A 24,078-nucleotide genomic window follows, 5' to 3' on the forward strand; every position below is an offset into this window, starting at 1 on the left:
AGTGTGAGTAATTTTAGTCTTGTGCCTTTCAGTAATGTCCAGGAATAACAAGATTTGGTAAAAAATGTGTACAAATATGTGATATGTGAACTGGGCGGTTTCGAAATAGAGAAATCAGATAGGCTAGACTGAAAAATTCGTTCGCTTATTATCATTGCGTTGATTATTTGAATGGGCATGTCTACGCTATCTCTTCTGGGGATGTCTTCGCCCAGTATGGTATATTCGATATAATTATTTCTTTAGGAAGCGCTAATTAATCTGATAAAGTGTGTCCGGTAAAGTGCAGTACTCCCAAATGTATTTTACATTTATCAAGAATCGAACCAGCGAAACAGTGGGGACATATCTCACATCAAAGACTGTTCCCTCGAACTCAGTTACTTCCCCTGGCACGACACGTGATTATTATCAACAAAATGTCGAAGGTGACTGTGCATGTTGAGTACTGGTGAGTATTTTTTTTTAACTTTTCCACCTCTTACTCATTTCCAAAAGACGTGCCTATTCATGTCTGGACGTAGCGTAAGTTTATTTTGAAACTATTTGACAGAATAATTCATTCAAAACAAACTGAGTGTGACTGATCTCTGTTGATTTGCTGAATCACCTTTTCGTCAACATGTCCCATCAGCTTAGTAGTGTTTACAATGAGGCAACAATGACTTAGATCTGGAGTGAGACATTGTGACTTTGTGGGCATTTGGTTGGAGCCGAGGCATCATCTCCAAATTTTTCATCAGCCAGTCGTTTCGAATGAATGGTTAGATATGGTGAACCGTTGTTGGGCTGTGACAGAGAATTATCCCAGACAACTTGGGAAGACATTTCTGTCCAAACAACATACTCTACCCACCATCATGAATATACGACAGTTTATTGCTAATATACAAATTGCAACAAAATTATGTTGTTATCAACTTTTAGAGTCATTGAAGCATTTTTTGGGTAATCTGGACGCATCTCATTGACTTGTGAAAGACAAGTTATTTTTAACGCAAAGCGTCAGTGGAGTATTTACACTGTGGAATGCAACACACATTGTTATAGTGTAAGTAAACACGAATGTCTGAAAACATGTAAATCTCATAATCCAATGACTGACAATTCATTTGTTGGTTAGAAATATGTGACTAGTATCTGGGGCGGTGTCCCATGGCAGTGGCCATAACCAGGGATTGGGAAAGAGAACTTTGACAATGGACCATTTTCAGGAATACTAGTATTAGCTATTTCATGAATTTCATGATGTATCAATGGTACACTTCCAAATTTTAATGGGCCATTTTTCATTCTAATGTTCAAACTGGCCCATGCAGTTCCCCCCCCCCCCCCCCACCCCCCCACCCCACCCCCTGTCTTTCCCAATCCCTGCATAACCACAGTAAATCTGCCTGTCATAGGGTCATGCCTCACACATAACTGCCTTCAGTGAGCAATGCTGATTACCTTTAGAATACAGCACCATGACTTCTCATGAGTACGTTGGAGTAAGGTTAACCTAACCCTCATCACCTACAAATAGGTAAAAGAGTATTATGACCACATCTTGAAAGTGTGTGGTGCTGTGTCAATATGGTTTGTGCTGTAACCTAGTCAGTGTTTAGCCAAGCCAGTGTCTTCTCTGGATTCTCTCAGTAGTTTACTGATTAGAGGATAATATAATTTATGCTCAGATGGAATGAAAAGATGTGTGTTGTGCCATTTTATGCATAAAGTTCTGATCACAAATAAGTTAAATTTTAGGCAACTCCAACACTCCTGAGAGTTTCTAAGACTTCAGTCACATGTGCTCTCACCTTGGCAGGTGAACTTGTTCAAAATAGCCTTACCCAGCAGTGAGTGGGTATCGAAGAATTGTATAACATGTGTTATGTTAATTAAGTGATAGGTATTGGTGTAAATATCGTATCACAATTCATTGGAATAATGATTTATAAGCTTCATGAACTTAAATATCTTGCATGCATTCATTCATCTGAAATTAATCATGGACCTGAACAGAAAATCCTACCCAAGTATAATGGTGGATGTTTTTATCATCACAAGGAATGACATATAGGCACTTCATGTGTAACAGTTGCATATTTCATGTTTTATCATCTTATTATCTTTTGTCATTTTCAGTCACTCATGTATTTCACACAAGATAAAGATAGCATGAGTTAGAAACATAACATTTGTTGCAATATAGTACCTCTGTTAAAGTTGCCATGTGGAAAATTCTGTATATCAATAATATTTTTGACAGTGGTTCTTCTCCTGCATATCAGTTTAGTTTTATACACTATATCAGAGTATGGAGTCGTATGTTCTCAACATGACATGATGTATGTATGATGAAGAGGGGCTGTGAGGTTGTCTAATGCTAAAAGCATCCTCTCATCACGCCCAAGACCCGGTTTCAGTTCCCCTCATGGATACAAAAACTACAGTGTGTGAAGTCCATTTCTGGTGTCCCTTGCCATGATATTGCTGAAATATTGCTGAAAGCTCTCTCTCACTCACTTATGCTCTGGCGGAAGAGATACCTGTCCCCACTTTTTAGTGGCAGAGCACTTGAAAAGATGTGAGTAAGAATTTGTCTTCCGAAATGCTTGCATGCTTGTGGAAAGAGGCAACCCAGGGAATTGGGTGCTCAGGCCTGCTGATGTCATTATTGCATATCATTGTATCCCAATGGCAAGGATAGATGCATATGATTTCAATCACTGGATTGTCTGGTACTCACTTAATTATTTACACACTACTGTGATATACCTAGAACATTGCAGATTACACCATTAAACAACAAACAAGCAAGTACATGCATTACATCTTAGAATTGTGCTGATCACATTTATTCTGTGTTGCAGTGGCGCATGAGGTTACGAACCTCGGTATCGGGAGCTCAAGCAATGGCTTAGCTCTCATACCGAGGCAGAGATCACTGGAGCAGTTGGACGCCAATGTGAGTATTTTTTTGTTTCAGGTAATGTTTAGATAATGGACACAAAAGACTCCATAATCTTTTTACTTTCGTCTGATATTTCTTGTGCCAAGTGGGGCAGTGGTGTAGCGTAGTAGTTAGACTATTTAGACTGTTCACTTGTCATGCCAAAGATCCCGGTTCAACGTCACACATGGGTACAATGTGTGAAGCCCATTTCCTGTGTCCCTTGCTAAATCAGACTAAAACCTAACTCACTCACTCTGTGCCAAGTCAAGTCTTTTGCCATGTTAATGCACATGAGAACCAAATGATCATAGGTTCAAATCCTACACTCCTAAATTGAAACTTCATCCATGGTTGTCAGCACCACTGTCCATTTTAGGTATAACATACAACAATGAAGGGCATGAAGATAGCTCATGAGTTCAAATCTTAAGTTCATCCTGATAATGAGTTCTTGATTTGTGACCAGACACAACCATGTGGGTTTCACTGGTTGAAATTGTGAAAGCCAATTTTCCTTTGGGCTTTCCTTACACTATTAAAGCATTTGCCATGTTTTTCAGAAAGTTTATTTAATCGTACCCACAATGATTGACTGAATTGACATTGTTTCATCATGATCAAAGATGCCTGTTTAGTGATATTGAATAATGTCAGATATAACTCAATAGCTCTCCCTTATTGTTTCAGCTTCATTTGAAGTGACGGTTAATAACAAGCTCGTGTTCTCTAAGCTGCAACTGGCTGGATTCCCTGATCAGGAGGATGTGAGTTGACTATCTTGGTTTAACGTATAAACCTAGGGCACATTTAGTTTGGAGGTTTCAAACAGTCTCTGCCCTTGGATCTGCACTTGCATGTTACATGATAGAAATTAACTTTACTTTCAAACTTGTTTTTCAGGCCAGTAGACATAATAACTTCCTGGCCCAAGCTGTTTTCTACTGGCTCAGTTAAAAAGAAATGATGCTGTGAAAAAGCTGATTGTATATTAACCAATCTTAGTGATTCAAACATGTAATTGGTTATGGTGAGGCATTTTATCAGTTATCAGAAGAGGGGATATGGATGGAAGTCCTTCCATCTTTATAATAAGCAATGACACATACCCATGAAGCATGGTTCTAATTCCCCCAGACAAACTTCTACTCACCTCAGGCCTCAGGGAGAGTGTTATTTCCTGTTACTGCATGTTATGTGACAAGCTATAGCATGAGGTTTTCAGTAAGACTAATTTACATGAATCAGTCATTATTTGATGGTTCTCAGGAGTCTATCAGTGCAAGATAGAAATGACATCAGGACATAGTTAACCAGATTCTGGAGATTGTCGTATGTATTAGATGTAATGAGTGTATTAAAAAATATTTCAGATTAGACGTAAAATATTGATGTAGTTTTATTCATTTCTAGAGTACATCTTTCGAAATCTGTTCAGTTTCGTTCTAGATGATATGGCAGATATATCCAACACTTCTTGAGGAGGTGTTTTATGCTATTGACAAATTTTTGTATTTAATGTTCTTAATAATTTTCATGGAAAATTTGTACCTAGTAATTAATAATCAAGTTGGACTTCAGGTATGTCAGGTAATTTGTTCTTTAGGAAAAAATGATATCCTGAAGAGGTATGTGTGTAGGAATTAATTCATTACTGTAATTGGGATACACATATGAAGTATTTTCTGCATTTTTCAGGTCCTCAGGGCAATCAAGGAAGCAGAGCAGGGCCTAGAACCAAAGACAATCACAGACTCCAAGAGCCCTGGCTGCATCATTCTCTAGATTCTCACACTCTCACAAAGTCCCTCAGCACTGAAGCTCTGTATTTACGTTAGAGCTACCACCCCAATGATGGCCTGTGCTGAAACTCTGTGCATGGGCCGGAAGTCTGGCGGCGCTCTAACCGAGGAACAGACCACTAAGTGATGATGGGACTTCACCGAGTGCCCTCTCTATCCAACTGAGATTTTTTTTCTAAATATTTTGTGCTCATTTCACTAGCAGTGCCATCTGCTGAAGTCATTCTTTTGAATCGATGATCATCTTAGATACATATGTCCAGTTATACACCTGTACATGGACAAGTGACTCGTCAAACAAAATATTTGGTTTCATTAAATATTTATTATTATTAACTCATTTCTCTGATTTATTCCCACCTTTTATTCTCAATAAATAATATGTTTATATTAAGATATTATGTTCACAGCCTTGTGATGAATTTGATATTTTGGCTTACTTCCTTATGAAATGTCATTGACATCTGCTCACCAGTACTTGCCCATTGAACTAATGTTGAAATCATAGGCAGCAAAAATTTTGTTTATTTTGTGATGTATATGCATGTTATTTATTGGATTTGAAGTATATATATTAAACTGTTTACCCATCCAACACTGCTTTCATAAGTTTATTCACTTGGAATAAACGACAACTGAATAAAATCACTTAAATCCTGTATACTTAGTAGATAAACATTCTGTGTAAGAAAAGCAGAGGTAAATAAATAAAAATTATAATAATGAATTAATGAAATTAACTTAAAATCAAACGTTTAGCTTGAAGTTTTAAATTAAAACATTAGAGCTATTATAATTTTGTTATTTTATCTCCAATACCGTATGTTTATCTCACTGCTACCATATCCATGTTATTAAAGTTAATCAACACATGCTGTGGTTGAAAACAAAGGTATATAACGTGGTTGTATAGCTGTAACTGTGTGTTGGATTACAAAACAGTCACCAATATATTATCACTGCAGCCTCAAAATAATCCAGTCTAAGACAACCAAACTTCATCAACCTTGTGTCCTTGTTGTATTTCTATGCCATAATGGGCAGTGGGGTAAGGATTAGCTTGTCAAATTGAAGACCCAGGTTCAATTCCCTTGATGGGTGCAATATGTGATGCTCCCGTTTGTTGTGTCCCGTATGATTTTGCTGGAAAATAGACTTGGGCTCAGACAATACATGGATTTTTTTATGCAAATTTATCATGCACTGACATTTTTTGTTAAACTTACATCTGGTCATCCATTACCCAACCCACAAACCCTGTATTTGATATATCTAGATACGAAATCCTGTTGGTAAGTGGAAATAGTCAGAATCTGTATCAACAAACAGACCAAAAAAGACAGTGGCATTGGGGGCATTTTGAACAATGAACAGAAAGAGGCTAACAATGTATTCTGATAAACAGACAGGTGCTGTTCCTATTCACTCATCAGTTCTCTCTTCATGTGTGTACTGCTATCATTGATGCCACTCTTTATGCACAGCATGTAAACAGGGGCCAAAAGATATAATTAACACTTTACTCAAAAGCATGTTTTATTTTATACTTCTTGATCACAGTGTTTGTCAACAGTTTGTCAACAGTTTGTCAACATGTATCCCCCTTCCCTGGGCAACAACCTTACTACTCCCATTGTGTTAGTCCAGAATGTTATTTACATGTATCCTATGTAATCAAGTCACACAGCCGTCCTCGCTAATCATCATCCTATTACTCTCATCATCCACCTCTGTACTGTTCACTGCATTAGTTCGTAAGGGAACTTTTGGGTTTGGCCAATGGCCAATCATTTCAGCTAAGGCTCTGTCAGTGCCAAACTAATAAGTCTCAGTGATGTTTGGTGATGATATCAGTGCTGTCTAGTTCATTCTTTGACATTAAGTTTTTCAATATCTTTGGCAACTTTCCCATCATCATCGTCTTCCTCCTCATCTTCATCATGGTCATAGTCTTCATCATAGTCTTCATCATCTACAAAACATAAGGATACTTGTGAAAACATAGCATTGCATAACATATATGAAGTACAAAGGTATATTCAAACCTCCCTTGATCCCATTCAACAAGTAACTGCTCTACTGTCTATGCTACAGTATGAAAGGTAGATGCTGTCAGTTCTATTGAAAAAGTGTATTCTAGTTTCTACAACAACTATTTTCCTGCAAATCTTCTCACTTCCTGCATTTAACGCAGCACATTATTCCAGCAATAGAGCATCAACCTGTAAATAATTATGTCTGTACCAGTCAATCCAGTGATCTACATCTTGCTTATCCATCCACACAAGGGTGATATGATGACATGTGTCAACGAAGTCAGTGAGTCTTAACCATCTGATCCTGAAATCTTATTGCTTTATACCTCTGCACAAAGTGTTTATTGTTCATAGCTCTCTTTCATATTCCCACACTGCCCTGCACATACCATCATCATCATATTGGTTGTAACCTCCAGAGTTGCTCATGCCATAACCACTGAAAGAGAAGCCTGAAGCTCCGTAGCCATCATCGTTATAATCTTCCTGCTGACGACCATACACGTAGCGACGAGCTGCAAAACAGCATGCAATAAATTGATGAAAGACCAAACATGGTACACAAATATGGATAAGCTGGACAGGTGCAGAGAACACGTTAACAAGAAGTAGGCAGCACATGACAAAAAGCAAACCCATTTAATTTGGTAAAGTTAGAGCAGATGTAGGCTAGTGCACGTGCAGTACACAACAATGAAACTGATTTCGGCACATAGCTGCACATGCCTTCACCAACAGAGTGGACGGCATTCATACATGCTAATGCGGGTCAGTTGTCACGTTGGTACTCAACTTATCCTTGTTTACCAGTAGGTTGTAAAACCACAAACCATGATTCAGTCAAAGACATATCTTGACAGTTTGAGTGATTTGGGCTTTAGACCTATTTTGCTACTGTCTCGCTATATTTGTATTAACACTCTTAAGAAATGTAGATATGGTAACATCCTCAATCCTCGGAACGCATACCCTGGAGATATCAAGGATGGTATGGTGACAGCTTGGACAATACATAGATTCACACCAGGTTGCATATAAAAATAGATCTTTTGTATGCTGTATATTAATAAAAGGGTCTTGATGCTGAATATCAACAGTTGGATTACAATATGCTGCCATCAATGATTAGATCTCTAAATGCTTGTTTATAGATCTCAATATCCTTCTATCTGTAGTCAGATTACAATATGCTGCATATTAAAGCACTTGGATCTCAAAAGCTGTATATCCCAATATTAGATTCCATGTGCAACATCACAATATTTGTATGTCAATATGCTGCATACCACTATACTCTGATATCAGTCGGCTGTATATCACAAAATTTGGATCTTGATATACTGCATACAAAATTAAAATAATAGTAATAATAATAAGAGTACTCATATGGCGCCTCATCCACATCACTAAGGGACATGCTCTAAGCGCAATAACATACTGAACATCATTATTATTACCCCAGATAACCCAAGCTGCCTGTTAGGCACTAGAAGGTTATAGTCACATGACTTTCTCTCACCGGGTACCCATTTTCTGCTGGGTGAACAGAGGCAATTTTGAACAAACTCACTTGCCTAAGGTGAGCCCACATGTGTCACTTGTCACAGGACAGGTTTCTATCCTAGAAACTCTCAGGAGTCAAACTGCCAAACATGGCCACCCATCCAAGGACTGTCTGAGCTTGACGGTGCTTAACTTCAACTGATTTGTGACCTAAGCACAGGACCACTCGCCACCACAAATACTTGGATCTGAAGATGTTGTACATCACAATACTTGGATGGATCTTAGTCGGATGTATACCACAATACTTAGAACTTGATATACTGTATATAAAAATACTTGGAACTAAAGACATTGCACATCACTTTACTCAAAGTATGATATATATCACAACACTTGACTCAAAGTATACTTGGCTCAAAGTATGATATATATCACAATACTTGACTCAAGGTATGTTATGTATCACAATACTTGACTAAAAGTATGATGTATATCACAATACTTGACACAAAGTATGATGTATATCACAATACTTGACTCAAAGTGTGATATATATCACAATACTTGACTCAAAGTATGATGTATATCACAATACTTGACCCAATGTATGTTATATATCACAATACTTGACTCAAAGTATGATGTATATCACAATATGTGACTCAAAGTCTGCTATATATCACAATACTTGACTCAAAGTATGATGTATATCACAATACTTGACCCAATGTATGTTATATATCACAATACTTGACTCAAAGTATGATGTATATCACAATATGTGACTCAAAGTCTGCTATATATCACAATACTTGACTCAAAGTATGATGTATATCACAATACTTGACTCAAAGTGTGATGTATATCACAGTACTTGACTCAAAGTATGATGTATATCACAATACTTGACTCAAAGTATTTGTATATCACAATACTTGACTCAAAGTATGATATATATCACAATAGTGGCCTTGGGAATATTACTCTGTAAACCATTAAACTAAATGTACTGACTGGACATGCACAACTCCTTGGTTTCTGAGGTTTCGTAGCCACACTTGGGGCAGGGTATGGCCTGACCCTTGGGGTACTTGAAGCCTTTCCGCCTAACGTGGTCATCACAGTAGCAGGTCTGAAGGCAGAGAAACAACATTAGATGAACAAATTGCAGGAGAAAGTGATGAATTTGTCATCCATATCAGTGGGGGACATGACCAATCAATTTAAAACTAGGGACTTTGGGAGCATGTATGTTGTTACACTGCCTCCAGCAGAAATATCAGGGAAGCTAGAAGAGGTTTTCATACATTTTACTCAGGTGGGGGAATTGAACCAGGGCCTTCAGTGTGAGGAGCAAAGCTTTAAACATTAGAATACTTTACTATTCTATTAAGAGTTTTAAACAGTACTGGACCCACTACAGGCCCCCCTAAGTAACTGAAATCATTATGGCAAATTTGATGGACTTGCATCTCAATTGTAAACAAACGCAGCCCACTCGCGAAACAATTGCAGCGATATCGGTAGTTTAGCGGGTATAACATAAACACAACACCCCTATCGGAAACAATGTCGCTAATACATGAAACATGTTCGACCATCTTCTGAGATTTCTCGGCTCTGTTCCGTGATTTGTCGGTCGCGTCCTGAAACTCACACATCAAAACATGGTGTCACTGGAAGGTGCACCCATCTTGGTGAGTTTTGCTTTTAGTTTCTACTGTTTTCATTTTCATAATTATCCATCTTTGACCACCCGTGTTGAATGAGTTTAGGTATGAGGTGTTGTCGGAGCTATGAATTATTTTTTTAGGAAAAGATTGTCACTGCAAAAGAGCGTAATAAGTTATGCCCCCGGAGGTTGTTTACGTCTGAACATAGGAAGCATACGGTGGGCATGATTTATGATGCTCTTTTGCAGTGACGATCTTTTCCTAAAAAAATAATTTATAGCTCCGACAACACCTCTTACCTAAACCCATTCACTGCAAAAGAGCGTCATAAGTCATGCCCCCGGAGGTTGTTTACGTCTGAACATCTGAAGCATCTGGGAGCATGATTTATGACGCTCTTTTGCAGTGATGACCTTTTCCTAAAAAAGTAATTCATAGCTCCGACAACACCTCATACCTAGACGCATTCAACTGGGGTGGTCAAAGATGGATAATTATAAAAATGAAAACAGTAGAAACTAAAAGCAAAACTCACCAAGATGGGTGCTCCTTCCAGTGACACCATGTTTTGATGTGTGAGTTTCAGGACGCGACCGACAAATCACGGAACAGAGCCAAGAAATCTGTTTCGCTAATGTTTCAAGTATTAGCGACATTGTTTCCGATAGGGGTGTTGTGTTTATGTTTTTCCCGCTAAACTACCGATATCGCTGCAATTGTATCGCGAGTGGGCTGCGTTTGTTTACATTTGAGATGCAATTCCTTCAAATTTGCCATAATTCCTTCCATTTCTTAGTGGGCCCTGCACTATCTCTTCTAATTACGACATATTACTATTGGCCTACTGCAACAGTATATTCGGGTTTGATTTGGTCTTCATCAACTCATACCTGTCATAAGAGGCAACTAACAGGATTGTGTGGTCAGGCTTGCTCACTTTCTTGATACATGACATAGGTATCTCCATTGCATTGATCGATGATCATTATGTTAATACTGAAATTTCAGGTCCAGACTTGGTTATTCACAGACAACCACCACAGAGCATGGATACTGATGAGTGGGGAACATTTAACAACATATCAAACAAACTGACATGACATTGACACTAACAACATAACAACATATCTGAGTGAGTGAGTGAATTTAGTTTTACGTCGCACTCAACAATTTCAGCTAAATAATCAGTCTGTAAACAATCGAGGCTGGACCAGACAATCTAGTGATCAACAGCATGAACATCGATCTGGGCAAATGGGAACCAATGACATGAGTCAATCAAGTCAGGAGCCTGACCACCTAATGCCATTAAGTGCCTCTTACTACAAGCAGAGGTGCACAACATATCTGAAACAACTACCACATCTTACCTTACATCGTAAACAGGAAAACTGGCCTAGTTTATTACAAGAAACACCTGAAAGATGAGAGGACATCATTAGTAACAGAAATGTTGTCATGAGTGATGAGTAAAAGAGTAACTGCCCTTTAAATTTTTGTCAGTTTATCACTTACATCAACTTCAACTTAAAATGTCAACATCAAAAGGTATCAAATAATGACTCACATTTATAGTTTTCAGACTCAAGGGTTTGACAGCTAGCCTGGTGTTCAAACTGGTCATCTTCACACAGGAAATTGTGACAGAAGGAACACTTAAATATTCGACCACCTGAAATATTCAAATTAAACATTCAAACAGAAACATGTAAGAATTGTTTTGATTACCCTGTACTGGTTTTCTCCTGACAGTTTTCTAATACATTCCATTTGTTCAAAAGTTGTGGATGAAAATTGTTGTGACTGTTATTTAACGTTCCACTCTTGTTGATGGAGTCCACTTCCATAGCTACACTCCCTAATTATTCTATAAATATGAAGTATGAAGATACAGATTCGGATAGGTCTTCAGCAGCCAATACTTAACGTAAAAAGTCGGCTTACAGGATTAGATGAACAGATTTACTGACTTGGTTGAATGTCACTGTACAGGTCTCTGTTACGCAGACTGACCTTCATGAGGTGAGGGAAATGGGGTTTAACATCATACTTGAGGATATTTCAAAGACAATGTGCATGCATGTGCATTTTGTATGATGCAGCTGGGGATTGAACCTGTGATCTTCCACTCTCCGGGGTGGACACTCTAACCACACAACAGTGGTGGTCTATTTAATAATGACCTTTCTATGATACAATTATATAGTGTGAAATAGTACCACATGGTTCATCTGAATTATCATGAGTTAAAGGTGGCCATGGTGAAAAATCGGATTAGAATTTTTAAATTATTTTTCAGATAGCTCCATTTGTCTTTAAGGTTCGGAGAAGATGGTACTGAACGATGTACAGAGATGATTTAAACATGCAGCTACTTCACGGATGAGCAAGAAACATTTTCCGTCCTTAATATGATATAAATATGATTCTTCAACACTCTGAGATGCTGTCCCAAATACCTTTCACACTTCTTTTGTGCCTTTCCTTGATTCAACATTACATGAAACAGACTGCATCTTCTTATCAACATACAACAGGAAAGTTCTGTGTCTTACCATGATCATAGACACCTCGTTTACATTCTATACAGTCTGCGTCTGTAAGGGGACAGATGCAGGCATGGGTCTGCAGACACTTCCGACCATGGCAGATCCATGTCTCACAGAAATCACAGATTGCACCCTGCAGTGAAGAAACAGAGCAACAATTCACTTCTCACACAATTACTTTGAGTAGAACTAAATGAACCTTATGATGTTGATAAAGTACATGTACCATTCAAATGTTTCTCCCTTCTAACAATCTGTCCAGATAGTTGTGGCTCCCAATACTAGTTTCAGTCAACCACAGGCAAACTGTAGTGCAAATGGGGTTGCACAGCATAGAGAATATGACAAGTCTTCTTATATGAGAGCAAAGCGAGCAAAGGTTGGCAACATACTACCTTTGCTTTGGATCTAAAAATATTATTCATGTCAAAATAAAATATCGCCAGGGTCAAAGGTACACTCCCATTTCCTCACATGGTTGTGCTCTCAGATTTCCTACCCCATGTTTAATAATTACACACATGAAATATGTTTTATTCAACATTTTAAGTGCCACTCGTGGTATTGAGATCATTCTTCGCCTCCATTACCCCTGCCAGCTTGCGGTTGAATGGAGTGACGGAAGAAGAATAAGCAGAAATTAAACAGAAATACCACATTGCTTAATTTTATCATGATCCTGTTGGAGTTTATTTGTCTTATATGTCGTCACTATCGTTACAATTTACATAACATTTATTCTACATAAAAACACTTCTGGCGTAATGGGCAAATGAAGCAGGGGAGGTAACTGTAATAATTCCATAATAATACCCTCCTGTTCCTTCACTTCGTGGAACCAGAAGCTGGATGGGGTATTGTAGGCAAAGAACCATCTGATATACCACGAGTTGTGCTTAAAATGTTGAATAAAACATATTTCATGTTAGTAATTGTTCAACGTGGGGTTGAAAATGTGACAGCACAACCCAGTGACATAATGGGTGTATACCTTTGATGGTGGCGATATTTTATTTTGACATGAAAAATATTTTTCAAACCGAAGCAAGGGAAGTACGTTGCCAACCTTTGCTCGCTTCACTCGCATGTAAGAAGACTGGTCATTTTCCCTATAATGCGCAACCCATTTGCGCTACAGTTTACCTGTGAGTCAATGTACATGTCATATGGCTGCCTTGTTAGAACAGGTCATTTGACCAAATAGTGAGTTTCTTTTAATGTTTGGAGCAATATTTCATCAACATTCAAAACAAATCACAGCAGCAAACACCATAAACTGCCATCACATGGGCCACCACTACCACCATAAATGATAAAGGTACATACTGCCTTATCATAAGACTTAAGGAAACAAGATCCTCAAATATCTCCAATCCAAGAAGAACGTTTGTAATAAATTGTATGTTCTGACTGACTCCTCATTCAATCAGAACAATTTTGCCTGTCAACTCACCACCATCGCCAACCCTGTGGTAAATGTACCAGCATGTTTGATTACGCAGTCACTTGACTTCATCATGCACTTTGTTTTTCCTGAAAACAATATGAATATTACAACATGCAGCCAATCATACCTTAAATGACTGACTGAGTGAGTTTAGTTTTATACCACTTTTAGCAATATTCAAGCATTATCATGGTGCTTGATATAAGAAATGGGATTCATACATTGTACCCAAGTGTCATTTTTGGTCAATGATCAAGCCATGATAGGATTTTCATGTTAACTCATCAAGCACACGATTTTGAAAATTCTTACACCCATCACAAAACGAACTGAATGTAATTCAACTTTCACATGTCCCAACACAAAACATACTGAATGTAATTCAACTTTCACATGTCCCAACACAAAACGAACTGAATGTAATTCAACTTTCACATGTCCCAACACAAAACATACTGAATGTAATTCAACTTTCACATGTCCCAACACAAAACATACTGAATGTAATTCAACTTTCACATGTCCCAACACAAAACATACTGAATGTAATTCAACTTTCACATGTCCCAACACAAAACGAACTGAATGTAATTCAACTTTCACATGTCCCAACACAAAACATACTGAATGTAATTCAACTTTCACATGTCCCAACACAAAACATACTGAATGTAATTCAACTTTCACATGTCCCAACACAAAACGAACTGAATGTATTTCAACTTTCACATGTCCCAACACAAAACGAACTGAATGTAATTCAACTTTCACATGTCCCAACACAAAACATACTGAATGTAATTCAACTTTCACATGTCCCAACACAAAACATACTGAATGTAATTCAACTTTCACATGTCCCAACACAAAACATACTGAATGTAATTCAACTTTCACATGTCCCAACACAAAACATACTGAATGTAATTCAACTTTCACATGTCCCAACACAAAACATACTGAATGTAATTCAACTTTCACATGTCCCAACACAAAACATACTGAATGTAATTCAACTTTCACATGTCCCAACACAAAACGAACTGAATGTAATTCAACTTTCACATGTCCCAACACAAAACATACTGAATGTAATTCAACTTTCACATGTCCCAACACAAAACATACTGAATGTAATTCAACTTTCACATGTCCCAACACAAAACGAACTGAATGTATTTCAACTTTCACATGTCCCAACACAAAACGAACTGAATGTAATTCAACTTTCACATGTCCCAACACAAAGCGAACTGAATGTAATTCAACTTTCACATGTCCCAACACAAAACGAACTGAATGTAATTCAACTTTCACATGTCCCATCACAAAACATACTGAATGTAATTCAACTTTCACATGTTCCAACACAAAACATACTGAATGTAATTCAACTTTCACATGTCCCAACACAAAACGAACTGAATGTAATTCAACTTTCACATGTCCCATCACAAAACATACTGAATGTAATTCAACTTTCACATGTCCCATCACAAAGCGAACTGAATGTAATTCAACTTTCACATGTCCCAACACAAAGCGAACTGAATGTAATTCAACTTTCACATGTCCCAACACAAAACATACTGAATGTAATTCAACTTTCACATGTCCCATCACAAAGCAAACTGAATGTAATTCAACTTTCACATGTCCCAACACAAAGCGAACTGAATGTAATTCAACTTTCACATGTCCCAACACAAAACATACTGAATGTAATTCAACTTTCACATGTCCCAACACAAAACATACTGAATGTAATTCAACTTTCACATGTCCCAACACAAAGCGAACTGAATGTAATTCAACTTTCACATGTCCCAACACAAAACATACTGAATGTAATTCAACTTTCACATGTCCCAACACAAAACATACTGAATGTAATTCAACTTTCACATGTCCCAACACAAAGCGAAACTAACTGGCAGCATAGATAGTTATGGACTACTTACCAGTGTTTGGGAATTTGTTAAAATCACATAAAAGATTGGGTCATTACGAAAACATTTGGTTAGCATCATTTGTCACATTGTCCTGTTTATGTCTGTTAATGCACAAAAAAATTACAAAAAAAGCCACATAGTTTCTCCAGGTCTTTTTTGCAAATTGCACAAAATGCATTTGCAAGTTTCCCATCTTTGAAGGATGACTAGTAGTATGTTGAGAACATAAATTTCCTGAAGGCTTTAAGACAAACTGAATCATGGCTTGAAACGAGCATGTAGTGCTGATATAATATAACTGACAAAACTAACTTTACGATAAATACTGTCATTAATGTCAATACAAAGGTTAAGGTTTATTAACCCAGGCTCATTTTTTTCATCATTGCTGGAGCCTTAATTAAAATTAAGACTTCTTAGGGACTACTGGTCCAAAACTATTATTCTCCACACCACTTGACTGATCAAGATTACTTGATTGTTTAGTCATTGCGACCAGTCTTCAGTTATTTCAATTGATTGGACCACTATTACTTACCACATGCTCCACATGCAGGCAGCCTTTGTAATGAGCCACAGAAGTAACAGAAGGCCCTTATCTTCTGATTCCTAAACATTAGAAATATCAATTTTAAATGCTTCCTTTAATTTTAATTTAAACAATAAATAACACATTCAGATTTTAGACTACAGTCCGTTTGATTCCACTTGAGACCGACGAATTGCTCACTAACACTAAATCTAATGATTGCAACAATTAAAAAAGTTGTTTAACAAACGATCATAATTTTCTATTTTCGCTATTTTGTACGACAGGGAGCACTTGCTGGTAGAACAGCCAGGTAATCAACAAGCGTGTGTTGTGAAGAAGGGGTCATCTCAAAAGCCGTTATCTGGTTACCACTTAAGATGTTCAATGGGAGTCAGTGTCGTCACTTTCAGAAGACACTGTTGTCCAAATCGGCGCTGTCATCAGAGTCTACCCTGATGACGACTGGCTTGATGGTGGCATGGTCCAGTCCACTTTGTTCCCAATTATGTCTTTCTATTTCATTCTCAACGCACTTTTGCCATATTTCCTGCGTGATGGTGTCTATTGACTGTTGAACAAACATCTGTACATCCCGAAGTTTGAATGTTACATTTTGCCTGCCAACATCCGATTTCATGATACCCTAAATGAGTTCTATTGGGTTTAAATCACAATGATAGGGTTGCAATTGCAAAACTGAATGACCATGTTCTGTAAGGTACTCATCAACCTTAAAGACAGGTGTAGTTTTATTTGACTTTATGATGCCATACAGAACAGGTTTGGTTGCTTTTTCTGAATACAATATTGCTTTGTTTTGCAACCATTCCATCATGTCCCCCTTCTTACTGTCAGATGTTGGGGCCTTTGTATTAGCATGATTAGGTACTTGAACACCATGATATGGAGCATTATCCATGACAATCAGACTTTTCAGGGGCAGTGCTGGTACCAATTGATTTTGTACCCATTCTAAGAAAACCATCCAGTTCATTTCGATATGATAGTCTCAGTTGTCTTTAGATTTTGCCTTGAAGACTAGACAGCAGCCGGGTAGGAATCCCCGACTCTTGCAACCAGCATGGAGCACAATCAGTCGCTCTCCCTTGCCAAGTGGTAATTTTCTGGCACAGGACTCTATAGAGGAGCTAGCGAACCATTGTGTCCCTGTGGTATGGGAAGCATTTACCCATGTTTCGTCCAAATATACAGACTCGTAACATTCTGTATGTTTCATAAGTAAAGGTTTCTTAGTCGAACAATATCAGACCTCTCGCACAGTGCACGTCTATTTTCTGAGCCTACTGTTTTGTAACAGAAACCAAATTTGTGAAGCAACTTCCATAACTGATATTTTGAAATGACCAAAGAATGATTTGTCTCCATATGCTTTTTCACAATACACAGAGAGACAAAGGTATTTTGTTTATATAGAGACTTAACGGCGTTTCTAACCACCTGTTGTTGAAATGAATCGACTTTCTCACATCATGTGGCTTTTGAGATGGTCCCCTCAGTCGTGTCCATGCAAGTTGAATCAGTACAGTTTTTCAAGATAGTTTTTAACTTCCCTTCCATCATCCCAACAGCACGTGCAGTTTGTAAACGATACTTAGCCAAAGCATATTGAGGCCTACCCCTTTCACCCTTTTTTTTCAAGTTACAATGTAAATACTTTGCAAATAATTGACTTAGCGTCGTGTGATAATCTCATTGTTTCAGGTACTGCAATCATGAATGTCTGGTTTGCCGAGCAAATCACATGTGTCAATATCACACGTGCACCTTGCCCACCTGGCTGTTCTACCAGCAAAAGGCCCCCCCTCGTACAAAACAGCGAAAGGTGACAAGAAAATGATGATCGTTTATTAAAGAACTTTCTTATTCGGGTGTCCCAGATTATGAGACACATCATCAGAGTTGGTCTGTCGATTTCATGTGGCTGTGCAAAATGTGGTTTTGTTGCAATTGTTGGATTTTGTGTTAGTGAACAATTCATCGGTCTCAAATGGAATCAAACAGACTGTACTTTTAGCAATATTCCAGCAAAATCACTGCAGGGGAAACAAGAAAGGATTAAAAAATTGAAACTATGTGGAGAATCGATGCCAGACCTTTAGCCAGACATATGAACACTTCAGCCCCTATGTTTCCTGACCCTTCTCATTGTGAGTAATACGGACAATAAAGTATTATCTTAATTCTTAAAATATCAAGAATTCTGACAAGAATAGTGATAAGAGAAATCATTCACAATTACAGATCATAATATATTACATCATAAAAATTATAGAAAAAAAACATATGGAAACTCACCTTTTGCAATGGTCACATTCCTGAAAAAAAAAGGTTTTCTATTCAGTGACAACTGATGTCTACACATGACATTTGTAACTCAAGAGAGCTGTGCACGGGCCCAACAATCGAACACAAGACCATCTGGCAGGGCCTTAACATGACTGATAAAGAGGTTCTTTTCTCAGTAAGCTTTCCGCCCGTATCACTCTTTCATTCTAATCAAATCACATCACCTAATCTATATTCCTCATCTGATTGTAGCAGGGCGTGGAGTCATCCCACAGATGACATCCTTACCTTGTCAGCTTGCTGACGGGGTTAACCTCTTTGGTCATGTGGACAAGGCGTCCGACCTCGGATCAGAGGGTCCGTCGTTCCAATCCCAGCACGGGACTCAGAAATTTTGTGGCCGCTACATGATAATAATGAGTTTTCAATATGTTTCTTTTATGCTTATCTTAACATACTGAAACGCATATCCAACTTATAAAGAAGACACTCTAAGAACGTTTTCCTCAATGTTAAAACTTGGGGAGTTACGGGCGTAAGTCTTTGCGAGAACAAAATGTCCCATTAGCATTTAAAAGTTTTTTCTAGTTAGACTTTGTCTCCTGTCATCTGTTTGGATGAACTGAATCTGTAAGTAAGACCATCTCACCCAGTTTCATTTCAAGGAAACTTGGAAAGAAAACAAATTATTTTGTCCCAAACTCTTGACAAGTTATTTACCCCTTTTGGCTTTTGACGTGGATAACTGGATGACAAGCCGTTATGTATTTATTCCTTCGTAGTATGAATGACTGAAAACAGACAATATATTGGAATTGGCATGTAATGAAATAAACTACTTGTAAACATGCTCAAATTGCGCATCTCCCCGGACACAGAAAGACGGACAATTGATAGCCACAAGTCTGTGCGTTTGTCTTACCATTAACTGATTGCATGGCCTATCTGCCAACGGTCTTTCGAACTGGGCATTCCTTATACCCCTCTGTCTCTCCTTCTGTTTTTCGGCCTTTTTCCTTGCTCCTGTTTTTTTCTTAGGCATGGTACCCAAGTTAGAAGTTCGTAAGTAGTATGCTTTTGTTAAACTACGATGTTTACACTGCTGTCATTTCGTCACATTCAACGCTATCCCACCATGTGTTTTCACCGGAAGTAACAAGTTTGACGAATAGCGATTTATATCCGGAAAATCTGGATCCTAGGTATTTCCATTCCCACTGCCCCCCTCCGCACCAATTGTAAACAATCATGTTTATAATAATCATAGTTTTTTTTAAACAACTCTTTTTCTGTGATACATGGCAATTTATAACAGAAGAAAAGATGTATGGGTATAGGTTATTCATGGCGGCTCTCTCTGGTCAAACAGACGGTAATTCCCAAAATGGAATTCGGATCTGCTGGAAGAGCTCGTACAATCATTAGTCCATGACATCGTATTGTTAGTTTTGTTTTTTGTTTCACTTAGGCCTAAGGCGTACATGCAATACAATACATGCACACAGTGCACTACAGTTGTACAAATATATACGTGTATATGATAGTTTTGCCTTGGAAGATTTCTTTTCAAGTACAAGGATACATTTTTGATAACTGAAGCATTTGTTGGTGATGATAAACGCTGGTATAAATTATCAGTGGAAGAATTACTTTAATAATGAAGCTACTAAAGACATTTTTCCACTAGACTGGAAATAAAGATATTCCAAGAGGAAGTCAAAATCGTCGTCAATGAAACGTGATTTACCTCAGAAACACTTGACAGTATTACATAAATCCAGGGAGCCTATATAGAGTGTTGTAGAGTATCCCTGATAAATCGAACAAAGTTGACCCTAAATCATCCAAACGATTATTTGCACAAGGTGTGTATTACCCTTTGTGCCATAATGAGTGCATGGTGTAGATATGACTGTGTGTAAAATGGTGTTGAAAACTCCCAAAATTTCAAGCCAGACAGTCGAACTGGTAACTTGAAAATATTACCAGTCCGGACACAAACTTGCCTGTCCAGTTTTCAACAATAAAAATCGAAAATAATCAGGTTCTGAATACCGACTTTACTGCACGTGATCTACATGGTCTGGTTTATAAATCTGTTTCATTTTCTGCCTCACGGTCACAATCAAGATCGAACAAATCCGAGTCATTGTCTGAGTCGGCTTTGCAGCAGGAACCTCATCATTGTCATCTGCAGCTAAATGCTGTTGAAACACAACAGCACTCTTCAAAGTTTTTTTGGACCTGGGTACGAAGTCAGGTCCCCTGTGATGAATTTGATTCCTTCTGAACCTGTCTGCTGACACTATGAAAAGAATGCCAGTAGCCAGTTAGCTAGTTAGGCAACTTAGGGGTAAAAATATCTACCAGACCACCGGACTGGTAACTTTTGATATTAGAACGTCCGAGATGAAACTTTACCGTTCCGGACGGTCGGGTAGGCGGGAACTTTTAAACACTGGTAAAACGTGTGCAATATTTTCGTGTAGTTTGTGACACATAGTTAATATGTGGGTATACACTCGTTTAAAATGATTTGGTACATTATTTAAAATAATTATGTCAGAACAGAGACCATACAATAATGATAATATCTATTATGTGGCCTCTGGTCACAACTTATAACTATACCGACTACATCAGCGACTTTCGACAATTTTTATAACGGGTTGTAAGCGTTGTTCTGGTGAGTTCTACTATCAGGATAGCTTGATTAACGATGTGCGAACATCACGTGTTCGTGTTTTCCACTATCATCCCTCTTGTACATCGGTTAGACTCATCAGCTTCTAGCACTATCCACTTAATACCGTAACACCACCATATCTGCTTTAGTACATTTATTCTCTTTAATCTCATAATCCCATGTTTATTGTGCATTCATGCTTAAAATAACTTAGGCTTCATATACATTACTAGTCTATATATACTGTATATATGTTAGTGAACATTCACCTGGTGTGTACGCATGGGAAATTCCAGCAACCTTGTCTATTCAGTAAAGACAAAGTTGGCATCCAGCAACTTCCAACAAGAACTTCATAATGTGTGCGTCTTGTGGTGCATCATACATCAGCCTCGAATTTAATAAAATAATCGCATACACTGTTTCAGTTTCTTATTTCTCCCTTTTCAAAACATCTTTAAACACAAACTAGAAACGGGTATCACTTAAATCTAATCAATGTCGTAATATTCTTCTACATGGCATTGTTCGGTAAATGTGGTCCGATTTGGAAACTTTTAGTTATTCACGCATGCGTCAATAAAGTACTTGCACTACGACTATTTACATACGAAGCATCGGGCGGATATCTCAAAATAAAGGCTACATACTCCAGCAGTTATCCTAGAAACATATTCATAAAATATTGAGGACATTCGTTAACCAATACTACATTATAGACAAGACGTGTTTTGCACAAATTGTGAACGAACGCTTCGTGTGATTAACTAAATGCTAATAGTTGTGTGGAAAGTTGTTTTAGCGCCTCCATATTTAGAACCACAGAACGATGCTTCCTACTTGTGAGTAGGTGATGGAGCAATTTTTAAACTATTCTATGGAATACTGTGTTCAGCTGTCCGGTTAGATGGGTCTGCAGCCCCTCGAGTTTGCTGACTGTCTAGCAGACAGTCCCTATTTTAGGGAAAAACTTCATGAACACGAAAGGGAGCTCGAAAGTACAAGTAAAGGAATTAAAAGTCTAATCGCTCATGGTAAACAAGTGTTCGATGCTGCTAAAAGTGAGTATATCTGTTTGCAGTTATTGAATGCGCTGATTCAAAAAATACCGCGGAGAACAGCTAATAATTTGTTGATGTTATTAACAGTTTTTGAGCCAGTAATCTTGGTGAACATCCCACGCTGGCAGTGTCACCTCCACGAGCTCACATGGTACAGATCATCTGATGTCATTCATCGACTCATTGTCAATGCCATTACTACTATCACAATAGTCAATACCATGTGAACTGGTTGACGGGATGTTACAGCATGACTATGTGCCACCTTTAGAGAACATGGAGAGAAACAGATAGATAATTTCAATTGTATTGTTTCTGTGTCGTTTAAATATCACTATGGGTTCTGCTGATGCAGAATGACAAGGGTAATTAAAGTTAGGGGGCCAAAGTTAGTGCTGATGTTTAATGTCTAATGTTTAGTGTCCATGTCTAAGAGGACTGTGGCCTCACAACAGCACATATTTAACCAATGTAATTCAATTCATTAGTTGTATGCCTGTGAGATTGAAAGCTGGTAAAGGAGTATATGCATATGACTGTCAGTGTTTATGTGAGGGTGTAAGGGTTTTCAGAATTCACTTACATGAATAATATTTAATGAAAGAGAAATTATTTAAACACATTTTGCCAGTGATGAATTAGCATAGTGTCCCCCCAACACAGTGATTTTTCCAAGCATTTATCTGGAGAACTTAGCTATTGTTCTAAAAGGATGGCAATGTTTCCTTGTTAAGCACATGATAAGGTTTCATGCTTGTGATTGTGATGAGGAACAAGTGCTGCTTAAAATGGAAGGAAAAGAAAACTGAAAGTATGAAATCGTATATGCATGTCAAAGATAGTGAAAGTGAAAGTTCTTGTTTGTTAATCACCAGTTCCTTCATTCATGATGTATATATTGCTGATGTTGTTGCAGTACCATACTGGCTTCGGGACAGTTTGTTGGCAAGTTCTTGCATCTGCTTCTTTAAATGAACAATAATCAGAAATTATGCCTGCGCATTCGTCTCCAGATGTGATATGAGGACCATCTGAGAACCAGTTGACCCCAGTTTGTTCTCGCATATAATGGCAATAGACGGAATTAATGCTGCTGTGCTGGACTAGTTACTTGTGCTCTTATTTAATATGCATAATGTTAAGACAAGGTATTATGAACTTTTATGTAATCGGAAACATTAAAAGAATTATTTGATTTTCAGTAAATTGATGTAAAATTATGTTCTGGAAGGACTGTTTACATGTGTATGCTTGTATTGTGTGTGTGCAAGTGTGTGTCCTCTTTAGTGAAGAGTGTGGTCCCCAGCATATATTGAGAGGCAGAATTAGTATGGTGTTTTGTTTTGACAAACTGATAAGTTCATCAGTGAATTGAACTTGCTGACAATGCTATTAATGTGAAGCATAACGTTTTGGTAGGAGAGAGTATAGAGTATTTCGTCAAATATGGAAATAATAAAGTACGCTGGTGTTTTGTTTCTTGGCAATAAAATGATGTGAGGCTGGATTTTTAGTACTGAAGCAGGTGGGAATGAAAATCCAATAATTAATCTGTGATGGCCTTGCTGGAAAATGGTAAAAAACATCTGTTA

At 37.8% G+C, this 24,078-nt stretch overlaps 2 protein-coding genes and 1 long non-coding RNA gene across 6 annotated transcripts in view; 2 read left to right on the forward strand and 1 right to left on the reverse strand.

Moving 5' to 3' along the window:
• The first annotated feature begins 361 nt into the window (after nt 1-361).
• Nucleotides 362-5,332, forward strand: LOC137274377 (uncharacterized). Its single transcript, XR_010956179.1, has 4 exons — nt 362-451; nt 2,856-2,950; nt 3,626-3,702; nt 4,634-5,332. It is a non-coding gene; the product is annotated as an uncharacterized lncRNA (long non-coding RNA).
• A 923-nt stretch (nt 5,333-6,255) lies between these two features.
• On the reverse strand, nt 6,256-19,909 carry LOC137274375 (zinc finger protein 330 homolog). Its single transcript, XM_067807528.1, has 10 exons — nt 19,662-19,909; nt 18,749-18,768; nt 16,439-16,509; nt 13,955-14,034; nt 12,508-12,634; nt 11,520-11,624; nt 11,323-11,369; nt 9,294-9,411; nt 7,163-7,288; nt 6,256-6,709 (listed from the first exon to the last, which is right to left on the reverse strand). Exons 1-10 carry the CDS (start codon nt 19,779-19,781, stop codon nt 6,603-6,605), a joined length of 921 nt encoding a protein of 306 aa, XP_067663629.1. The 5' UTR covers nt 19,782-19,909; the 3' UTR covers nt 6,256-6,602.
• Nucleotides 19,910-22,216: 2,307 nt separating this feature from the next.
• The window catches only part of LOC137274378 (rho GTPase-activating protein 26-like), a 78,444-nt gene continuing 76,582 nt past the window's right edge, over nt 22,217-24,078 (forward strand). For all 4 annotated transcript variants that reach the window (XM_067807530.1, XM_067807529.1, XM_067807532.1 and 1 more), the window contains exon 1: nt 22,217-22,486. In XM_067807530.1, coding sequence (XP_067663631.1) covers nt 22,333-22,486 — 154 coding nt within the window. In that variant the 5' untranslated portion in view covers nt 22,217-22,332. The remainder of the gene's footprint in view (nt 22,487-24,078) is intronic.

Source organism: Haliotis asinina, chromosome 2 (genome assembly GCF_037392515.1).
Source record: "Haliotis asinina isolate JCU_RB_2024 chromosome 2, JCU_Hal_asi_v2, whole genome shotgun sequence".
In the NCBI taxonomy this organism is placed as follows: Eukaryota; Metazoa; Mollusca; class Gastropoda; order Lepetellida; family Haliotidae; genus Haliotis; species Haliotis asinina.